Source organism: Neltuma alba, unplaced genomic scaffold (assembly GCF_004799145.2).
Source record: "Neltuma alba isolate B1F8T4 unplaced genomic scaffold, ASM479914v2 tig00005602_pilon, whole genome shotgun sequence".
Lineage (NCBI taxonomy): Eukaryota > Viridiplantae > Streptophyta > Magnoliopsida > Fabales > Fabaceae > Neltuma > Neltuma alba.
In genome coordinates, this window is record NW_021634169.1 from 6,074 (window position 1) to 25,292 (window position 19,219).

A 19,219-nucleotide genomic window follows, 5' to 3' on the forward strand; every position below is an offset into this window, starting at 1 on the left:
TGCATTCCTAACTAATTATAAAACTTGCTGACTAATTAATCAAACTCTTTATTCTAATTAATAACTTTTACGGATGATAATTTTAAATTTTTGCAAAAAATACCTAATTTTAACTAATTTTATTAATTTATATAAAGTTGCTATTACATGTTTATAATAAGTATCCGGGATTAATACACACAAATATAACATTTAAAAGGCAAATTAAGGTAAACTCCAGAAACGATGGACTTAGTCAGCACCTGATCTCCCCAACCACAAGGTTACATGGAGATAGAGACATTTACGATATATTACCTCTGGTCCTTAATACTACCTCTGGTCTTAAAAACCTCATTTGTAGTCTGCAAATGAGATCTTATAGTTAAGATCAAAGGTAGTATAAGACTTAATTGATTAAATGAGGACCCAGAGATAATATCTTATAAATAGAAACAACACAACACAAGCCTCATCACCCAAATCTCAAACACTTTCACTAGTACTCTTAGTTCTTACCATTGTCACAATGAGGCTCTTCTCCTTTCTCTTCTTTCTTCTTACCCTAAGCCTAATGTCTCATCAGGGCACTGAAGCCCAATCAAACTTCTTAAAATTCTTCTGTGGTAACGGGACTACTGATGATAGCAACAGTACCTTTCAGACCAATCTCAAAAACCTTTTGATGAATATCTCCAACACGCAAATTGACTATGGCTTCTACAACTTCTCCTTCGGCAATAACTCCGACAAGGTTAACGCCATCGCACTCTGCCGAGGAGATGTTAAGGAAGCAGCTTGTCGTAGTTGTCTCACAGATTCAAGGTTTCTTCTTCTCCAAGTGTGCCCTAACGTGAAGGAGGCGATCGGGTGGTACGATAACTGCTTCCTGCGATACTCCAACCGAACCATATTCGGTCTCATGGAAACATCGCCATATTTCTATTTGTGGAACACACAGGATGCGTTGGAGAAAGACCAGTTCCAGAGTGTGGTGACGAAGATGATGAATCTTCTAAGAGACAGGGCTTCTTCCGGCAGCTCTATTCGGAAGTTCGCGGCGGCGAATGCGACAGGTCCAAGCAATCAGACGATATATGGTCTGGTGCAGTGCACGCCAGACTTGTCACAGAACATTTGCAGAGCTTGCTTGAATGGAGCAATCTCAGAAATTCCAAAATGTTGCAATGGAAATAGAGGTGGCAGAGTGGTACGACCTAGTTGCAACATAAGATATGAGACTTACAGCTTCTTTGATCTTGCGGCTGCACAACCATTCATATCATTACAGTCACCGCCGTCTCCTCTTCTGCCACCTGCTCTACCAACGACACCCAAGAAAGGTATCAATATTTGCATTCAGTTCACACACACACACACGAGGTAAAAGATTATCAGAGTCAATCTCTATCTACTTATTGCGTATCCCTCTAGAATTTGCTTGAATGAGGCAATCTCCGATTTACATGTTATACTTATGAGCACAAAATCTTGTTTTTTTGGTACAGGAAAGAGAAACACAACAGGAATTGTTGTTGCCATAGTTGTGCCAACTGTTGCGTTCATCGCACTAGTCATCTTCATCGTTATTATTAAGGCCAGAAGGCTAAAGAAGACTATCCGAAGTAAGTCAATGTATTATAAATTATGAAAAATTAATCTTTTAACCCCTCTAATTTTAGCTCGATTGCAACTCAGTTTCTATATATTATGAAGTCACTTTCTAAAGTTTTGACTCGGCTGCAACTCAATTCCTAAGTAGCAACCATTGCCCTAAACTTCAAGAAATATCAATTTTATTTTTTTAAAATATGGAGACTAATTTTTTTTATTAAATGGTTAAATTATGGAGATTGAGTTATAACTTAGTCAAAATTATAAGGACTGTGTTACAACTGACATTGATTTATAATTGAGTTGAAACATTGATTGATTACACGTATAATCAATCAATCTCAATTCAATATAAAATAATAAAGTATAGAGAAGTTCAATATTCAATGAAAGCATACAAAACAAGGAGTCCTGGAAAATCATGTCCAACATTATTTTAGTTGAAAAATATTTTCTTATGTCGCTTTAACCCTCTTGCGTACATGCACTTGTGCTGCCATGCGTAACGTAGCCGGAGAAGATAAAGATGAAATCATGACCGTTGATTCATTGCAAATGGACTTTGAAACCATCAGAGCGGCAACGAATGATTTTTCTGATGCAAATAAGCTTGGACAGGGTGGATTTGGACCTGTTTACTTGGTAAGAAATTAAATTATACAGTATTAAATTAAATATTATTCAAACGGAATATTCCAGTTCCTGTATTTTATATTATATCAAAACTCACGTATTTGATTTTTTTAAAATACACAATTTCAGGGTAGGCTATATAATGGACAAGAGATAGCTGTAAAAAGGTTGAGTAGAGATTCTGGGCAAGGTGAGATGGAGTTTAAGAATGAAGCGTTGCTGGTGGCCAAGCTACAACATCGGAATTTAGTGAGGTCACTTGGTTTTTGTCTCGAAAAAGAAGAAAAGCTCCTTATTTACGAGTTTGTTCCCAACAAAAGCCTTGATTGCTTCATCTTTGGTAAGTCAATATTAATGTTTGATTCTGTGATGTCATCTACGTGTATATTTAAGCTTTTCTTCTGATTTCAGATTACCCTATTGCCAAGTTTCTTTGACTTCTTTTAGACAAGTCGAATTCAAAGGATCACTAGATATGTACAAGTCACCTTGTAACGTCTGTATTTATGTAGATTCCGTCAAAAGGGTGAAATTGAATTGGGAAAAGCGCTACAAAATTATAGAAGGCATTGCCAAAGGCCTTGCATACCTTCATCATGATTCTCGAATACGAATTGTTCATCGTGATCTCAAAGCAAGCAACGTGCTCTTAGATGAAGAGATGAATGCTAAAATATCAGACTTTGGCATGGCAAGATTATTTGTGATAGATCAAACTCAAGCCAAGACAAGCACAGTTGTTGGGACCTAGTAAGTTTATTGATTTATGAGATTAATGTTATAACACTGGAGACATAACTTGACCTTTTTTCCCCCTGCTAGCAGAGATATCACTTGACTAACCAAATTTAAATATACTCATTATTCTTATAAAATATCTGACAGTGGATACATGGCACCGGAATACGTGATGAATGGAACCTTTTCAACTAAATCAGACGTCTTTAGTTTTGGAGTATTGGTTTTAGAAATTATAAGTGGCCAGAAAAAAGGTCAATTTCAGAATGGAGAAAATGAGGAGCACGTAGTAAGCGCGGTAAGTACATGCCCTTTATCCATCCAAATCTAATCTTAGTACTAAAGTCAAAACTAGCCATGAATTTCTCAATAGTGTTTAAGTGAAACATACATTCAGAAAAAGAAAAAACATAAAATTGATGTGGTAGTAGCTAATTATTGAACAAGCTGTTTCAGGTTTGGAAAAACTGGACAAAAGGGACATTGGCAAATATTGTGGATCCAACGTTGATGGAGGATGCTGGGTCAAGAAATGAAATAATGAGATGCATCCACATAGGGTTACTGTGTGTTCAAGAAAATGCCGAACACAGGCCAACAATGGCTTCCATTGTTCCCATGCTTAGTACTCATTCAATCACCCTTCCTGTTCCTTCAGAACCTTCATTTTATATCTGGAGAAGCTTACCAGGAATCAAATCACTATCTTCTGGAGATCAATCCGCCGACGGATCAATAAATCAGCTTTCAGTGTCAGAGCAGTATCCTCGGTAGCTATAATATGTTGTAGGAAAAATTACTATGTTGTCCCAAAGATAAAAAAATATAATTATGATATATGTATGTGTGTGTATTTTGATTTCCTGTGTAACACTACTATGAGTAAAAACATATATGCAGTGGTTTTATATAATTATGCACCTCAATATACTCATGATTAGCTTTTGTGAATTATGATATGGTTTGTGTGTGTGTGTATCGGATAATACATACAACTAACGAACAATAGAGTTTTATTTTATTCATGTAATTGATAAATACCGAAAGTAAAGGGGATCCCTTATTTTGAATTAAGCCAAAATAAAAGGATAAATTAAAATATGAGGTAAAAATAACAAAATGAATAACATTCTAAAATAAGAAGTGAAAGGTTGGGGGTGATGATTTCCTTAGCATTTCATAAAAACTATAATTACCTTCCCTTTAATTTATTTGTATAATGCAATTATTGCTAAATTAACTCAAGACTCTAATTTTTTTTGGGCCGAACTCAAGGCTCTAATTACTTGTTAATACCTTTTCAATCATTTATAGTTAAATAAATTAAAGAGTGTTTATACAAATAAGTTAGAACATGTGAATTAGAGTTTTATATATTAAGTAGCTTCTTCTGAAATGTTAAGAGAAAAATTGCATTGACAAACCTTTCACTACTTATAATTGAGTCTAGAACTTGATTTCTATTCCCCCCCCCCAAAAATATAGCTTAGCATTTGGTAATATTTTATCAGCATTCAAAGGCTTAATGTTATTATTTTTTTGTTAATAGTTTTGAGGTTAAAGGACTAAAAGTATACTTTTAAAAGTTAAGTGATCAAACTGAAACCTTACATAAAGTTAAAAGACTAAATATATATTTTAACCAATAATAATGCCAGCATCCTGGAAAGAAATGTCAAGAAGGTGATAATCTGGAAATCACCAATTATCTTCAAAGGTAGATGAGACTCTCTTTCCTCTCCTTTCATGTCAATTTCCAAACAAAATTGACAGCTAATTAAATATAAATGGAGAAATCTCGTGCGTCTTAAAAAAGATAATCAGAAATATAATTATAAAAAAATATTTTAACAATTGAATGACAAATTCTGGGATAAAAATAGGAAAAATTACAATTAGGTTCCATCCAAGAAAATTAAATATAAAAAGGTCTCTTAAAATTAAGAAATTATTCTGAAGACCTTATTGTAATAAATTTTATTTGTTCAGTTACCAAATTATCTTTTTTTTCCCTAAAGTTTGCATTGACAACTAAAACAGCAGTGATTGACAACTTAGGGTGCAAGGATTGACAACTATTGAGGAAGGTATTGAGAACTCATGTATTAGATTTTGTGATGTGTTGAAAAAATGTATTGTCAATACTTGCGGTGATAATTGTTAATCCATACATTTTAAGTTGTTAACGACTGCTTTTTCAGTTGTCAATACAAACTTAAAAAAAAAGAAAGATAATTTGGTAATTAAACAAATAAAATTTATTGCAAAAAAGTTTCTTGGGACTTTAAGATAATTTCATGATTTAAAGAGACTTGTTTGTATTTAATTCCCTTGGGTGGAGCCTAAATGTAATTTTTCCTAAAAAATAAAGACAAGATTCAAACTATTCTCTTATATTTGAAATTTTTAATAGGAAATTTTTAATAGGACAATACTTACATTAAGTTTTTTTCTTATGTCCATTATGTGAAGTTTTTCAATCAAATTTAGCCATGTCTACTTTTTTTAAAATATTATCATTAAACTATTTTTTTACCAGCATTTTCATTAAACTATTAAACCCATATGAAAAAATATATACGATACAGATTATGTCCATTAAAAAACTTGATATAATGGATATAACATAAAGAATTTGATGTAATTATTTTCTTTTTTTATAATGATATATAATATGTATGTATATTTTCTTCTATCATCTCACAGTGATTCTTCCAATATATGAAAATACATGTTGATGAGATGAGACAGCTCCCTTAGACGTAGGACGCAAGGCATAATGGTTTTTCCATCTAAGAAAATTGACTTCACAAATCAAAACGGAAACATTGTGCCTCCGCATACCTGTAATGGGTCCACCAAGCTTAATTTCTTCCCATTAAATTAATGTAGTCTTTTTACCCTACTAATGCTGGGACAATGATATATGAAGACCTGAGGTTGTTACGGGTTTTGCCTTTAAAAAGTGACGAGATGATGGGGTATGGCAGCGAAAGACCTGACTCACCTTTAGTTCTTCAGACCCAAACGAACATCACTTGTGACACAACTTTTGATACATGAAATTGGATGGACGGAACCGAAAGCGAATATGGCTAGCTGTTAACAACAAGATAAAATTATTAGTCAATTGATATGAAGTCAAAAGTCACTTTTTGTTGTGGAAAAACCACAAAGTCACTTTGATAAAGGAAAACTTATGTACGTGAAGGGCTGGCACTCTGGTAGCTTCCAGGAAGGGTTGGTTTTGCATCTAACTATTTGATGAGCAAAAGTGGGTGCGTAATTTTTCATCTCAGAGAGATTCTTCCAATATGAAAATACATGGTGATGAGATGAGACAGCTCCCTTAGACGTAGGACGCAAGGCATAATGGTTTTTCCATCTAAGAAAATTGACTTCACAAATCAAAACGGAAACATTGTGCCCCCGCATACCTGTAATGGGTCCACCAAGCTTAATTTCTTCCCATTAAATTAATGTAGTCTTTTTACCCTACTAATGCTGGGACAATGATATATGAAGACCTGAGGAATGAATTGATATAAGCAAGGTAGCGTAATTTTTCATCTCAGAGAGATTCTTCCGATATGAAAATACATGTTGATGAGATGAGACAGCTCCCTTAGACGTAGGACGCAAGGCATAATGGTTTTTCCATCTAAGAAAATTGACATCACAAATCAAAACGGAAACACTGTACCTCCACATACCCGTAATTGGTCCACCAAACTAAATTTCTTCCCATGAAATTAATGTAGTCCTTTTACCTTACTAATGTTGGAAAAATGCATGATATGTAGATCAGGGGATGAATTAATATAAAGCGCAATTTTTCAGATGATAATGAAAGCAATAAGGCAATTAGTCAACGAAATTGTTGTGATTGTTATCATTTTTTCTTGAAGTGTTTGGTATTTAGTATTTAGTATGATAGAATGAGTTGTTACTAAATTTTTTATATTGGCAGTAATACTCGAACTTATTTACTCCATCCCGTCATTATGGCAAACTTCAAATAATGTATAACCAAAAAATTGCTAAAATTAGTTAAAAACAATAAATAAGTAAGAAATAAACTTTTATTTTCAAACATAGCCTTATAATAAATAAGAAAAATGATGAGAGAGAATATATAGAGATAATGAGAGAAAGTCTGACAAATGAGAGATAATTAATAATTAAGTGTAAAACTAAAAAAAAAATACATTCCATGTCGAGATAAACCCAAATTGAAATTTATAAAATAGGCTAAATTTTTTTTCAAATTCAAAGCTTATAAATAGGAGCATACAGAGTATAAAATATTAGTGCATTATAGCTACATTCATTTATTTTCAAGGCATAGTTAACGAGCTATTATTATTGTTGTTGTTGTTGTTATTACTATTATTTCTGTTTTGATGAAACGTGTTGGAAGTGATTAACTTATAAATAAAGCGAGAGAAGTTAATTATTTATATTATAAAAGAATAAACTTGAAATGATTGAATTAAGGTCGCTATAAGTAATTTAATTAATTTGTCGAACTCCCCAACCACTCCCTCATTTTTTTTCTTGCACCCACTGAAGTGTTGAAAATGTAATCCTTTTAGAGATTGTATATGATTTGAACTGATGGAGTATATAAGTGGAAGAGCCAAGACATGAAAAAGAATTCTAGTGGCACCCTTTCTGTATTAAGCCACAGAGACATGGTCTCTGTACGGCTACAACAAGAACCCACACAACCTTTGCAATAAGTCAAGGCTCAGTGAAAAGTGACAAGTCCATCCAATTAGGTAATTTGGACTTAGTCATCCCATTAATTAATAATTGGTGGCATCTTTTCTTCCACCCATTAATTAATAATTAAACCACCCAATCGGGAACTGTATAGTCTCTATGAGAAGACTCAAATGTCAAGTCTCTAAACCTAATCACGAATTATTGATTGAGTTTTAATCTTATGTTGTATAATGACAAAAAGAAAAAAATTGAACTATGAGATTTTCGTTTCCCTTATATACAAAGGCCAGCCACCACGCACTATCTTTGTACGTCTCTTTCAATTGTAGTGAAGAAGAGGCTGAAAAAACGCAAGGCTATTGAATTTATTAATTACCCCAAGTGCTTGCTATCTTTGCGCCTCTCTTTCAATAGTGAAGAAGACTTTAAAAGTGCGTAAACATCATATTGTGCCGTATTTCTCACAGTGAGGCATCTATTTTTTCCTACCCTTTTATTCTTATAGACTAATGTGGAAGTAACGAATTATTTAATTACCCTAAAGGAATCTAAACTCAAAATGACTAGCTAGTAAAAGTCGCATTAATTAAGTTTGGAACTTTGTCATTATCCCCACCCGCACTTTAGTTTACTTCTGACCAGCAAGTCATCATTTTGCTAAATGACAATTCTCAAACATCATATCCCACTATCCTGTTTTTTTTTGAATGGAAAGGAAAATAGCATTCAAAGAAACGAAGCAAGGACAGCCAACGGTGCAAGATTAAAGGCCGAAAAAAAAAAAAGAACAGTAAGCAATACACACGAGACATAGCAAAACAAATCATAAGCAAAATTAAGTTTACATATCAATTGAAATAATAAGATTAATGGTTTTCAGAGTATGATTAACTATTCCGTCAGTAGGTGCATAGAAATCATCATCATATTAAAACCTAACCCAAGTTGCCCAGTCTGACTAGTGAGTCTGATCAAATTTTGGACAGACACGGTCTCTGTACGGCGAAAACAAGACCACATACAACCTTCGCAATAAGTCAAAGCTCAGTGAAAAGTGACAAGTCCATCCAAGTAGGTAATTTGGACTTAGTCATCCCATTGATTAATAATTGGTGACTTCTTTTCTATGAGATTTTCGTTTCCCCTATATGCAAAGGTTGGCCAAGAAGCACTATCTTTGTGCGTCTCTTTCAATAGTGAAGAAGACTTTAAAAGTGCGTAAACATCATATTGTGCCGTATTTCTCACAGTGAGGCATCTATTTTTTCCTACCCTTTTATTCTTATAGACTAATGTGGAAGTAACGAATTATTTAATTACCCGAAAGGAATCTAAACTCAAAATGACTAGTAAAAGTCGCATTAATTAAGTTTGGAACTTTATCATTATCCCTAACCACACTTTAGTTTACTTCTGACCAACAAGTCATCATTTTGCTAAATGACAATTCTCAAACATCATATCCCACTGCCTTTTTTTTTTTTGAATGGAAAGGAAAATAGCATTCAAAGAAACGAAGCAAGGACAGCCAACGGTGCAAGATTAAAGGCCGAAAAAAAAAAAGAACAGTAAGCAATACACACGAGACATAGCAAAACAAATCATAAGCAAAATTAAGTTTACATATCAATTGAAATAATAAGATTAATGGTTTTCAGAGTATGATTAACTATTCCGTCAGTAGGTGCATAGAAATCATCATCATATTAAAACCTAACCCAAGTTGCCCAGTCTGACTAGTGAGTCTGATCAAATTTTGGACAGACACGGTCTCTGTACGGCGAAAACAAGACCACATACAACCTTCGCAATAAGTCAAAGCTCAGTGAAAAGTGACAAGTCCATCCAAGTAGGTAATTTGGACTTAGTCATCCCATTGATTAATAATTGGTGACTTCTTTTCTATGAGATTTTCGTTTCCCCTATATGCAAAGGTTGGCCAAGAAGCACTATCTTTGTGCGTCTCTTTCAATAGTGAAGAAGACTTTAAAAGTGCGTAAACATCATATTGTGCCGTATTTCTCACAGTGAGGCATCTATTTTTTCCTACCCTTTTATTCTTATAGACTAATGTGGAAGTAACGAATTATTTAATTACCCGAAAGGAATCTAAACTCAAAATGACTAGTAAAAGTCGCATTAATTAAGTTTGGAACTTTATCATTATCCCTAACCACACTTTAGTTTACTTCTGACCAACAAGTCATCATTTTGCTAAATGACAATTCTCAAACATCATATCCCACTGCCTTTTTTTTTTTTGAATGGAAAGGAAAATATCATTCAAAGAAACGAAGCAAGGACAGTCAACGGTACTAGATTAAAGGCAATACACACGAGACATGGCAAAACAAATCATAGGCAAAATTAAGTTTACATATCAATTGAAATAACAAGATTAATGGTTTTCAGAGTATGATTAACTATCGCTTCAGTAGGTGCATAGAAAATACGCACAATCATCATCATATTAACCCAGGTTGCTTAGTCTGACTAGTGAACGAATAAACTAGTTTTTTTGACCAACCTACCCAAATTTTGGATAGATCGATCAGCTTAGATTTTATGTCTTTTATTAAGCTTGAAATGGCATTTGTTGGATCATGCATAATTTATACACGGATATTCTATATACTTATGGATTAATGTTCTTGATATGAATATTATTTTAATTATGATTGGTCTAATTCTGGTAAATCATCATAATTTAAATTACTGTCTTCATCAGTTTATTAATCGATTTTGTTTTTAGTACCTTGACCTTAACAATTACCATGGCTAAGCCTAGTTCCTTTGTTTTACTTTATTTTTCCTCACCCTAATTCTGGCACCAAGACCAACAAGGCTTCCCAAAAATCTTCTGTCGCTACGGCTCAACGCCCAAACGCCATGGTTTTACGTCGGAGAGAGGCAATCGTAAATGATTTTTTCTCCATGGCTTGGGACGGTTCGAACCTCTCCTATTTTCTTCCCATCTTCTTCCCTTCTCTTTCGTTGACTTAATATTTTAACAGTTCACAGTTAATTTTGTTAAAACTATTATTAAAATATAAAAAAATAAATTATAAAAATAAATAAATAATAAATTACAAACTATGTTAAAATTTAATTCTAATGGTTTTTCAATGCACTAAATGTTTTCAATTTTTTTTTATAAATGGTTTATAAAAAATTAAAATCTAGACTATTAAATATTAATCCAATGAAAGAGGAGGGAAGAGGACACACACACAGAGCTACAAGGCTAGCAAATTGGGTAATGTAATAGGGTGAGTATAGGGCTATTCATGATTGTGACTAAAGGTTTTTTTTTTAAAAAAAATAAATCAATGCCATCTTTGTTTCAACAAGAATTTAAACGTCCAGAAAAATCATTATAGCCTACTATTTCTAATTTAGTGGGGGCGTCTTCATTTTCATATCTCCTTCTCGTAACGCTTTGTGTGATAAATTAATTACCCTGAAAAATCTAGACTCAAGAGATTTTTTTTTTTTATAAGACGGAAAGAAGTCTAGACTCCAGAGATGACTACAAGTTGTTCTAAGTAAAGTTTGGGCATTGTCACTCTCAATTCCCAAATTACACTTGGTACCATCTTCTAACCTAAATACAAAGAAAAGAAAAGATTACAGACCTTAGTTAGACAATCCTCAAACCTACCTTTACTACGCACAAAGAAATCACGTACAATAACCATGCCTAGGGTTTCCTTTCTCTTCTTTCTCTTTTGCCTAATAACCCTAATTTCTCATCATGGCACTATCGCCCAGCAAGACTTCTTGAAGTATGTCTGTGGTGAAGGCCCTGCTAACAGCAATAGTTCTTTCCGATCCAACCTCAGAAGCCTTTTACTAAACATGTCTTTCAACACACAAATCGACTATGGTTTCTACAACTTCTCCTCCGACAACAACTCCGACAAAGTTTACGTCATCGGACTATGCCGAGGAGACATTAGTGTACAAGATTGCCGCAGTTGCATCCAAGACTCGAGGGTGATTATTCTCCAAGTATGTTCACCTAATGCGAGGGAAGCAATCGGGTGGTATGACATCTGCTTTCTGCGATACTCAAACCGATCGATATTTGGTGTGATGGAAACATCACCGGGTTACAATTCGTCAGACAGCTCTGACACTTTGGAGAAAGACGAGTTCAAGAATGTGTTGATGCAGATGATGAGTTATCTGAGAGAAAGGGCTGCTTCCGGAGACTCGTTTCGAAAGTTTGCAGTGGCGAATGCTAGTGGTCCGGGCAATCAAACCATGTACGGTCTTGCACAGTGCACGCCGGACTTGTCAAACAAGGATTGTGACATTTGCCTGAGCGGGGCAATCTCTGATATTTCTAAATGTTGTGACGGAAAGAGAGGTGGTCGGGTGGTCCCACCCAGTTGCTATATTAGATTTGGACCCGATAGCTTCTTTGACGCTTCTGCATACAATAATACACAACCATTTGTGCAGTCACCGTTGCCTCATCCCGCCTCCAAACAAGGTAAACTTATATGATCAAGGCTTTTTTTTTAAAATTAAACTAGATCAAGAAAATATAATTCTAAAACTGAAAATTACTGCCTAGAGTTTGTGTTTGGATTAGTTGTGAAGAAATAATTTTAGACTGTATTACTCCCTCCGGTCTATAATATAAAAAGTTGGTTACGTTTTCTCACAAAACAAAAAAGTTAGGAAAGTCATTAAATATGTTTTGAATTGATAAAAGTTATTTATTTTATCTTTATTAAAGAAAGTGATTGGAAAATTCTCCCCTCTTTCTCTTGCATTTAAAACTCTCCCCCCTATGTAATAAGAGGTAAAAGTGAAAAACTATTATTAATTACTTTGTCAACATCTTATATTTTGGATTAAAATTTTCTTCTAGAAGACTTCTTATATTATGAACAAGAAAAAATGTGTGAAAAGAATTTTGTCTCAATTAAAAAGGGTTGAGTTTAGCAGAAGAGGTCAAGCTCTTATAACATAGGGAATCAATATTACAATTCCCATTTTTAAGAAAGTTCACAACTAATACTAAATAGTATCTCAAACAGATTTCCAACGAGAATGAGAATATGCCTGTGCAGTGGCGTTTGTTACCCGTCATAATTCACCGTTGTTACCCCTTATAATTCACGGGGACTTACATTTCAAAATATCCTAACCCTTTTAAAAGGCATATATCAAAGCTATTTCTTTTTTTTCTTTTATTTCCTTTTGGAAAATTTATTGAATTTAACTTATCAGGATCAACTTGTCATAAATACAAGTGCAAATTTTCCTTTGTGCAGGAAAGAGAAACAAGTCATCAAGGATTGTTATTGCCGTGGTTGTTGCCTTCACCGCAGGACTCACCTTACTCATCTTCATCTTTGTAATATATTTAAAACCAATGAGGCGACCCAATAAAATTGGAAGTAAGTCAACGTCTCATGTTTATAATATTATAACATGAAACATATGAAAATGTTTCCATACAAGTATGTATCTTCTTAACTAAATACACGGTTGCCAAAAATTTCATTAAATTACATATATTAATTATTTATATTTTATTGAAAAGTCAAATCACCAATTTTTTTATTAATGCTATTTTTGTCAAAAATTTAAATTTAGATTAAAATATATACTTTGAAAGTAAATAAAAACGTATGTATATTCTGCAGAAATAACTCAAAATACATACTTTATTTTTTTATATTCAATTTTAAGATTGAATGATAATTATTGTCCAATTTCAAGGTCGAAAAATTATTATTCATTTTTCAAATTAGTTATTAGAGGAACTTCTTTTCATATGTAGTTGATATATAGTTATTAATAACTAATCATAACTCCCTGTACTATACTACCATCCATGTTTATATAGCTGAAGCTAAGGATGCTGCCGACTCATTGCAAATGGACTTTGAAACCATCAGAATGGCAACAAATGATTTTGCTGATGCAAATAAGCTTGGATAAGGTGGATTTGGAGCCGTTTACTTGGTAAGATAATAGTTGAAGATACCATTTCAATTTTAAATATAAGACCTATTTTATAATGTAAATTATACTATAAAATGGGTTTTATATTTAGAACCGAAGGAGTATATGACTAAATTGTTTTATAGAAATAACAATAAATTTAGGTTCCTCCCATGCATTGTGTTACTCAAACTCAATGGTCTAGTTTTGTGTGCGCGCTTTTTTCTTTTAATATATAATTCCAGGGTAGGTTGTATGATGGACAAGAGATTGCTGTAAAAAGGTTGAGCAGGAATTCTGGCCAAGGTGATGTGGAGTTTAAGAATGAAGTGTTGCTAATGGCCAGGCTACAACATCGGAATTTAGTCAAGCTAGTTGGTTTTTGTCTCAAGAAAGAAGAAAGGCTTCTCGTTTATGAGTTCCTTCCTAACAAAAGCCTTGATTACTTCATTTTTGGTATGATAGCTAATATTTGGAGAGGTTAAATTTCTAAAATATTAGTATCATGTTAAACTTCAATAGCTAGATTAGTACTTTAAATCATGGAATGTGTTGTCCATGACTTAATGCAGATCCAATCAAGAGAGCATGTTTAAATTGGCAAAAGCGTGTCAAAATTATAGAAGGCATTTCTCGAGGTCTTCTTTATCTCCATCAAGATTCTCGAGTACGGATCATTCACCGTGATTTGAAGCCAAACAACATACTTTTAGATGAAGACATGAATGCTAAGATCTCAGATTTTGGTATGGCAAGGTTGTTTGCAGTCGATCAAACTCAAAGCAACACAAGTACAATTGTTGGGACTTAGTAAGTTTATATATTCTAGATTATATACTATTGCTAGAGCTATTATTAGATTAATTAAGTTTAAATACTAATCATCTTTTGATATGCACATGTAGTGGATACATGGCACCAGAATATGCAAAACATGGAATCTTTTCAACAAAGTCAGATGTTTTTAGTTTCAGAGTATTGGTTTTAGAAATTATAAGTGGTCAAAAGAATGGTGAATTCCACAATGGAGAGAACATAGAGCATATAGGAACTGCTGTAAGTATTTCCCTCTATCAGTACTTGAATCAGCTTTGAAAAATCATTCTTCATTGTTTTTTGGGTTCTGCAACTAAACAAAGTATTCTTACAGGCTTGGAAAAGTTGGAGTAAAGGAATGTTGTCAAATATTGCAGATCCAACATTATTGATTGAAGAAGAAGGATCTTCAAGAAGTGTAATGATGAGATGCATCCAAATATGTTTACTATGTCTTCAAGAAAACGCAGCTCATAGGCCATCAATGGCTTCCATTGTTACGTTGCTAAGTAGCTCCTCCTGTACCATCCCAATTCCTTCAGAACCATTCTTTTATAATTGGACAAGCATGCCAAGTATTAAGATTATTCCATCGTCATCATCTGGAGATCAATCTGTTGAAGAATCGAGAAATGAACTTACTTTTACAGAGCAATTTCCTCGCTAGATCATCATTTTCAAGCATATGTAGGGGCCAAGGGACTTGAGAAATTTGTTATACTACTCATAAATATACACCTAGCTTTTTAAAGCTTTGTGTTATTAGGAGATAAATTAGTGGTAAATGGTTTCAAAATGCGTGTGGAAATCTTGAGTACGCCACTTAAAGCAAGATTATTGTACAAAATATTGTAGTGACAACTAATAAAAAAATTGACGAAAATTTTCTGCTCAAAAGTTTTATTGGTTAGAAGGACCCAACGAAGACTTTCATTGATATTTTTTTCCCAAAAAAAGGGGTCAAAGCTCTGTATGGAGATACTGCTACAAGGCTCTAAATGAACCATGAAGCCCCGCAATAGTTTCCCCGTATGATCGCGACATATCCCTTCACAAGCCGCTTTAGTCATAGCAGCACTATAGGCTCCATCCATGTTAATCTTAATACAATTCTCCACCAGTGGGTGCCACTTCGGGTTAGGCTCACATAAACCTTATAGGGACTTCATTTCCAGGTTAGTCCAAGCTAAGCAAGCTAGGGCCGTCGCTTTAAAACAACTCGTTACCTCCATAGCATTCTCAAAGACCTTTTTGTTTCTAGCTGAACCAAATATTTCGACAAGCAACAGCAAAGTATATCCCCCATCTAACTCCATCTTGGTTCATAGTTTGAGAAATATTCCACTTAACCCAAAAAAGTGACATTGGTGAAGTCGAAGAAATCTCGATGAAGAGAGATAGGGATGATTTCCTTCCATTTCTCACGCGCTTGGAGGCATAAAGACAATGCATGAAGAGTTGTTTCACTGCCATTCTCGCAGAAGGTGCACCTTTCATCTAATGTGAAACGTCTTAAGCATCGAACTGAGTTAGTCAAGAGGCATCCTCTAATAGAAAGCCATAGGAATGTCTTACATCATTGTGGTACCTTAAGTTTCCAAACCTTGCGCCATAACCCAGATTGGGAGTGATCTACCTGGTCATTTAGACTGTTGTACGCTGTCCGAAGAGTGAATTCTCTGTTGTTGGACTACCTCCATTTGGGCATATCAAGAGAAAGACCTTCACTGCCTATTCTGACTTTATCCACCTCTCTCAAGATAGACACAGGCAAAAGATCTTTGAAACTGTCCCAGCACCAGCCCCCCGACGGTGTCAACATATCATATACCAAAGTCTTTAAAGACAGCGGTTGATGATTAGTAAGCCACCTGTCACTCCAAAACTTAACCTACGAGCCATCGCCTATGTTCCAAGCCAAACCCTTCATAGTGTTCTCCCAATTATTTATGATCCTTTTCCAAGCTTGTGATTCACTTCTACGCTTTTCAATCTTAGGAACGACATCCTCGCTGTACTTTTCTCGCAAGAACTTAACCCGGAGAGCATCTCTTCTTCTAATCATGCCTCATCCCAACATCATACAAGCATTATTTTGCTTCGTAGCCGTTCGAATTCCGAGGCCGCCCTCATCTTTGTGTTTACACATGCCATCCCATGCAACAAGGTGAGGCTTCCTGATTATTACTGCCCCACAGAAAAGTTCTACATCTCTTGTCGATATCCTTAAACACCGTACGTGGTAGGGGAGTGGTTTGCATGGCAAACGACGGAATGGCCGATACAACAAAAGACACGAGTGTATTCCGTGCAGCAAGAGACAACGAGGAGGCCTTCCAATTGGACAGTCTGCTATCCATTTTGTCCAGAATGTGATGATAAGTGCCCCTTGAGACCCTCTTATGGTGTAACGGAACACCAATGTACTTTCCCAAGTCACTTGTAAGGGTCAAGCCCAGAAATACAATGATCTTTTTTTGCCAAGTGCGGTTAACATTAGACGAAAAGAAGGTCAGAGATTTTGCGGCGTTAACCCTCTCACATGACACCATGGAAAAATCATCGTGGCATACCTTCACAACCCCGCTTGCTCCATACTAGCTTCGGCAAACAAAATTGAATCATCAGTAAAGAATAAATGAGATATTGCTACTCTATCGTTCTTTAATTTGAAGGGGAGCCAAACTTCATGAGCAACTTCAGATTGGATCATATGAGCTAATTTCCCCTTTGCAATAACAAATAGATATGGAGATAGTGGGTCACCTTGTCAGATAACGTATGATGATTAACGAGCAAGTTTTTTCCCCGTTCCAAACTAATTGCATGGACGTCAAAGATATGCATTCTCTAATGAGATTAACCATCCATGATGGTAACGACAACTCTTCTAGGCATTCCAAAAGAAATTTCCACCATAGACGATCGTAAGCTTTTTCAAGATCAATTTTAAGAGCCATAAAACATTTCTTGTCCTGTTTGCAAGTCAGAGTGTATAATTTTTTGAACCAAAATAATGTTATCTACACTTTGCCGGCCGAGAACAAAACTACATTAATTAGGAGAGATAATCTTTGGTATAATCCCTTTAAGTCTATTAGTAATAACTTTAGTAATAACTTTATAGATCACATCACAGAGGCTAATTGGACGAAACTCCCTAAATGTCTCGGGCGTCTCCACCTTGGGAATAACAACAATATCAATCTTATTTATTGAGCTAATAGTCTCCGGCATCTCCATAACTGAAGCAGCCATTTGTACCGCTGACTGACCCACAGTCTCCCACTGACTCTGGTAAAAGAGTGGGTTAAGACCGTCTGGACCCAGTGCTTTTAGAGGCCCCATATCAAACAACACTCTCTTAATTTCCTCTAAAGAAACCTGTTCATTTAGTCTACTAAGCGAGTCTGCATCAAGTGTCGGAAAGTGTGTGTCAAAAACGACCTTCACATTCTGATCCCCCTCAGTTTTATGCAAGTTTTTAAAGAATTGAGTTCCTGACTTCATAATTTCTTCATAGTCATACGACCACTCTCCATCCTCAAGCTTAAGAGCTTCAATGCTGTTTCTTTTCCCCCTACTGTTAGCTATGCAGTGAAAATACTTTGCATTTTTGTCACTGAAAGAGTACCAGTTGCACCTTGATTTCTGTAGCCACATGACCTCTTCCTGCAACAATAAACCTCCAGATTCCTCCAAACCTCCTCTCTCTCCTGTAAAAGGTCAACACGACCCGGTTTCAAACTCAGACCTTGTTCCAAGTGCTGTAACTTCCTGTGCAAAATTTGTTTTTTGGTATCCAACGTGCCCAAAGACCTCTTTGCTCCAAAGAACAACACGGTCTGTAAAGGCCTCCACCGTAGAGTTCCAACTCAAACTGTTATCCCAAGAGCTCTTAACGAAGTCATGAAAGCTCTCATGAGTCACCCAAGGAGTGAAAAAGCAAAAGGGCCTTTCTTGCCGTCGCGTTTCCCTGTCCGTATCATATGCCTTCAATAACAACGGACTGTGATCCGATTTGTATTTGGGTAGATGAAAGACTTTAGCATCTTTACACTTGTCCAACCATGCTTTATTCACCACCCCTCTATCAATACGGCCAAAGCAACTTTTGTTATTCCAAGTAAAGGAGGGACCATAAAAGTCAAGATCCTCGAACTTATAGTCCATAACCCATTTCTAAAGAAAGGGTCCGCCATGACTCCTTTAACAGCCTTAGAAAAGAGTTCACCAGCTCGTAATTAAGGTAGCATTGAAGTCCCCTATCACACACCAAGGCATCCTGATGCTTGGCCCAATCATTCGAAGAGAATCCCAGAGCTTCTGATGATACCCAAACAGAGGCTTACCACACACCACCGTAATGGAGAATTCATCGGTGTATCCCCTAAGTACTGCACCATGCATAAGCTGATCGGTTCGGATGGAAACCTAGAAGTCAATACCCTCTTCCCAAAAAAACACCATATGCCACCGCTGTATCCTTGCATGTCAACGGCATCATCTTTTATAATGTGCAAGTTGCAAGGCTACGATCCCTCAGGAATAATTTAGTAAGAAACAGTTTGAAAAATGGATCCCAATGTGCTTTTATATATATGGATCTCAATATTTAAAAAATGTATGCTCGTTATCTGTTTGGGCAATGTATATAATACGGCAAAAATTGCACTTTTGGTTCTCTAATTTTATATAAAATTTTAATTTAATGCTTTAATTTTTTAAAAAGTGTACTTTTATAGTC

The 19,219-nt window shown here is 35.1% G+C and overlaps 1 protein-coding gene and 1 pseudogene across 2 annotated transcripts; both read left to right on the top strand.

Annotated features, from left to right (window-relative positions):
• Window positions 1-517: 517 nt before the first annotated feature.
• LOC114748070 (cysteine-rich receptor-like protein kinase 10) lies at window positions 518-3,918 on the top strand. 2 transcript variants are annotated; one of them, XM_028936425.1, is made up of 6 exons: window positions 1,436-1,604; window positions 2,105-2,235; window positions 2,356-2,566; window positions 2,739-2,976; window positions 3,112-3,262; window positions 3,421-3,918. In XM_028936425.1, exons 1-6 carry the CDS (start codon window positions 1,457-1,459, stop codon window positions 3,736-3,738), a joined length of 1,197 nt encoding a protein of 398 aa, XP_028792258.1. In that variant the 5' UTR covers window positions 1,436-1,456; the 3' UTR covers window positions 3,739-3,918. The 2 variants fall into 2 exon arrangements, with proteins under 2 accessions (XP_028792257.1, XP_028792258.1); XM_028936424.1 differs by lacking the exons at window positions 2,739-2,976; window positions 3,112-3,262; window positions 3,421-3,918 and adding an exon at window positions 518-1,322 and having other exon boundaries at window positions 1,488-1,604; window positions 2,356-2,636.
• Window positions 3,919-11,388: 7,470 nt separating this feature from the next.
• On the top strand, window positions 11,389-15,223 carry LOC114748071 (putative receptor-like protein kinase At4g00960; annotated as a pseudogene).
• Window positions 15,224-19,219: the final 3,996 nt, after the last annotated feature.

Coding starts and splice junctions, on each gene's coding strand:
- LOC114748070 (XM_028936424.1), top strand. CDS start 554: ATGTCTCATCAGGGCACTGAAGCCCAATCAAACTTCTTAAAATTCTTC. Junction 1,323..1,487: donor ACCAACGACACCCAAGAAAG/GTATCAATATTT, acceptor TTTTTGGTACAG/GAAAGAGAAACACAACAGGA. Junction 2,236..2,355: donor GATTTGGACCTGTTTACTTG/GTAAGAAATTAA, acceptor ACACAATTTCAG/GGTAGGCTATATAATGGACA.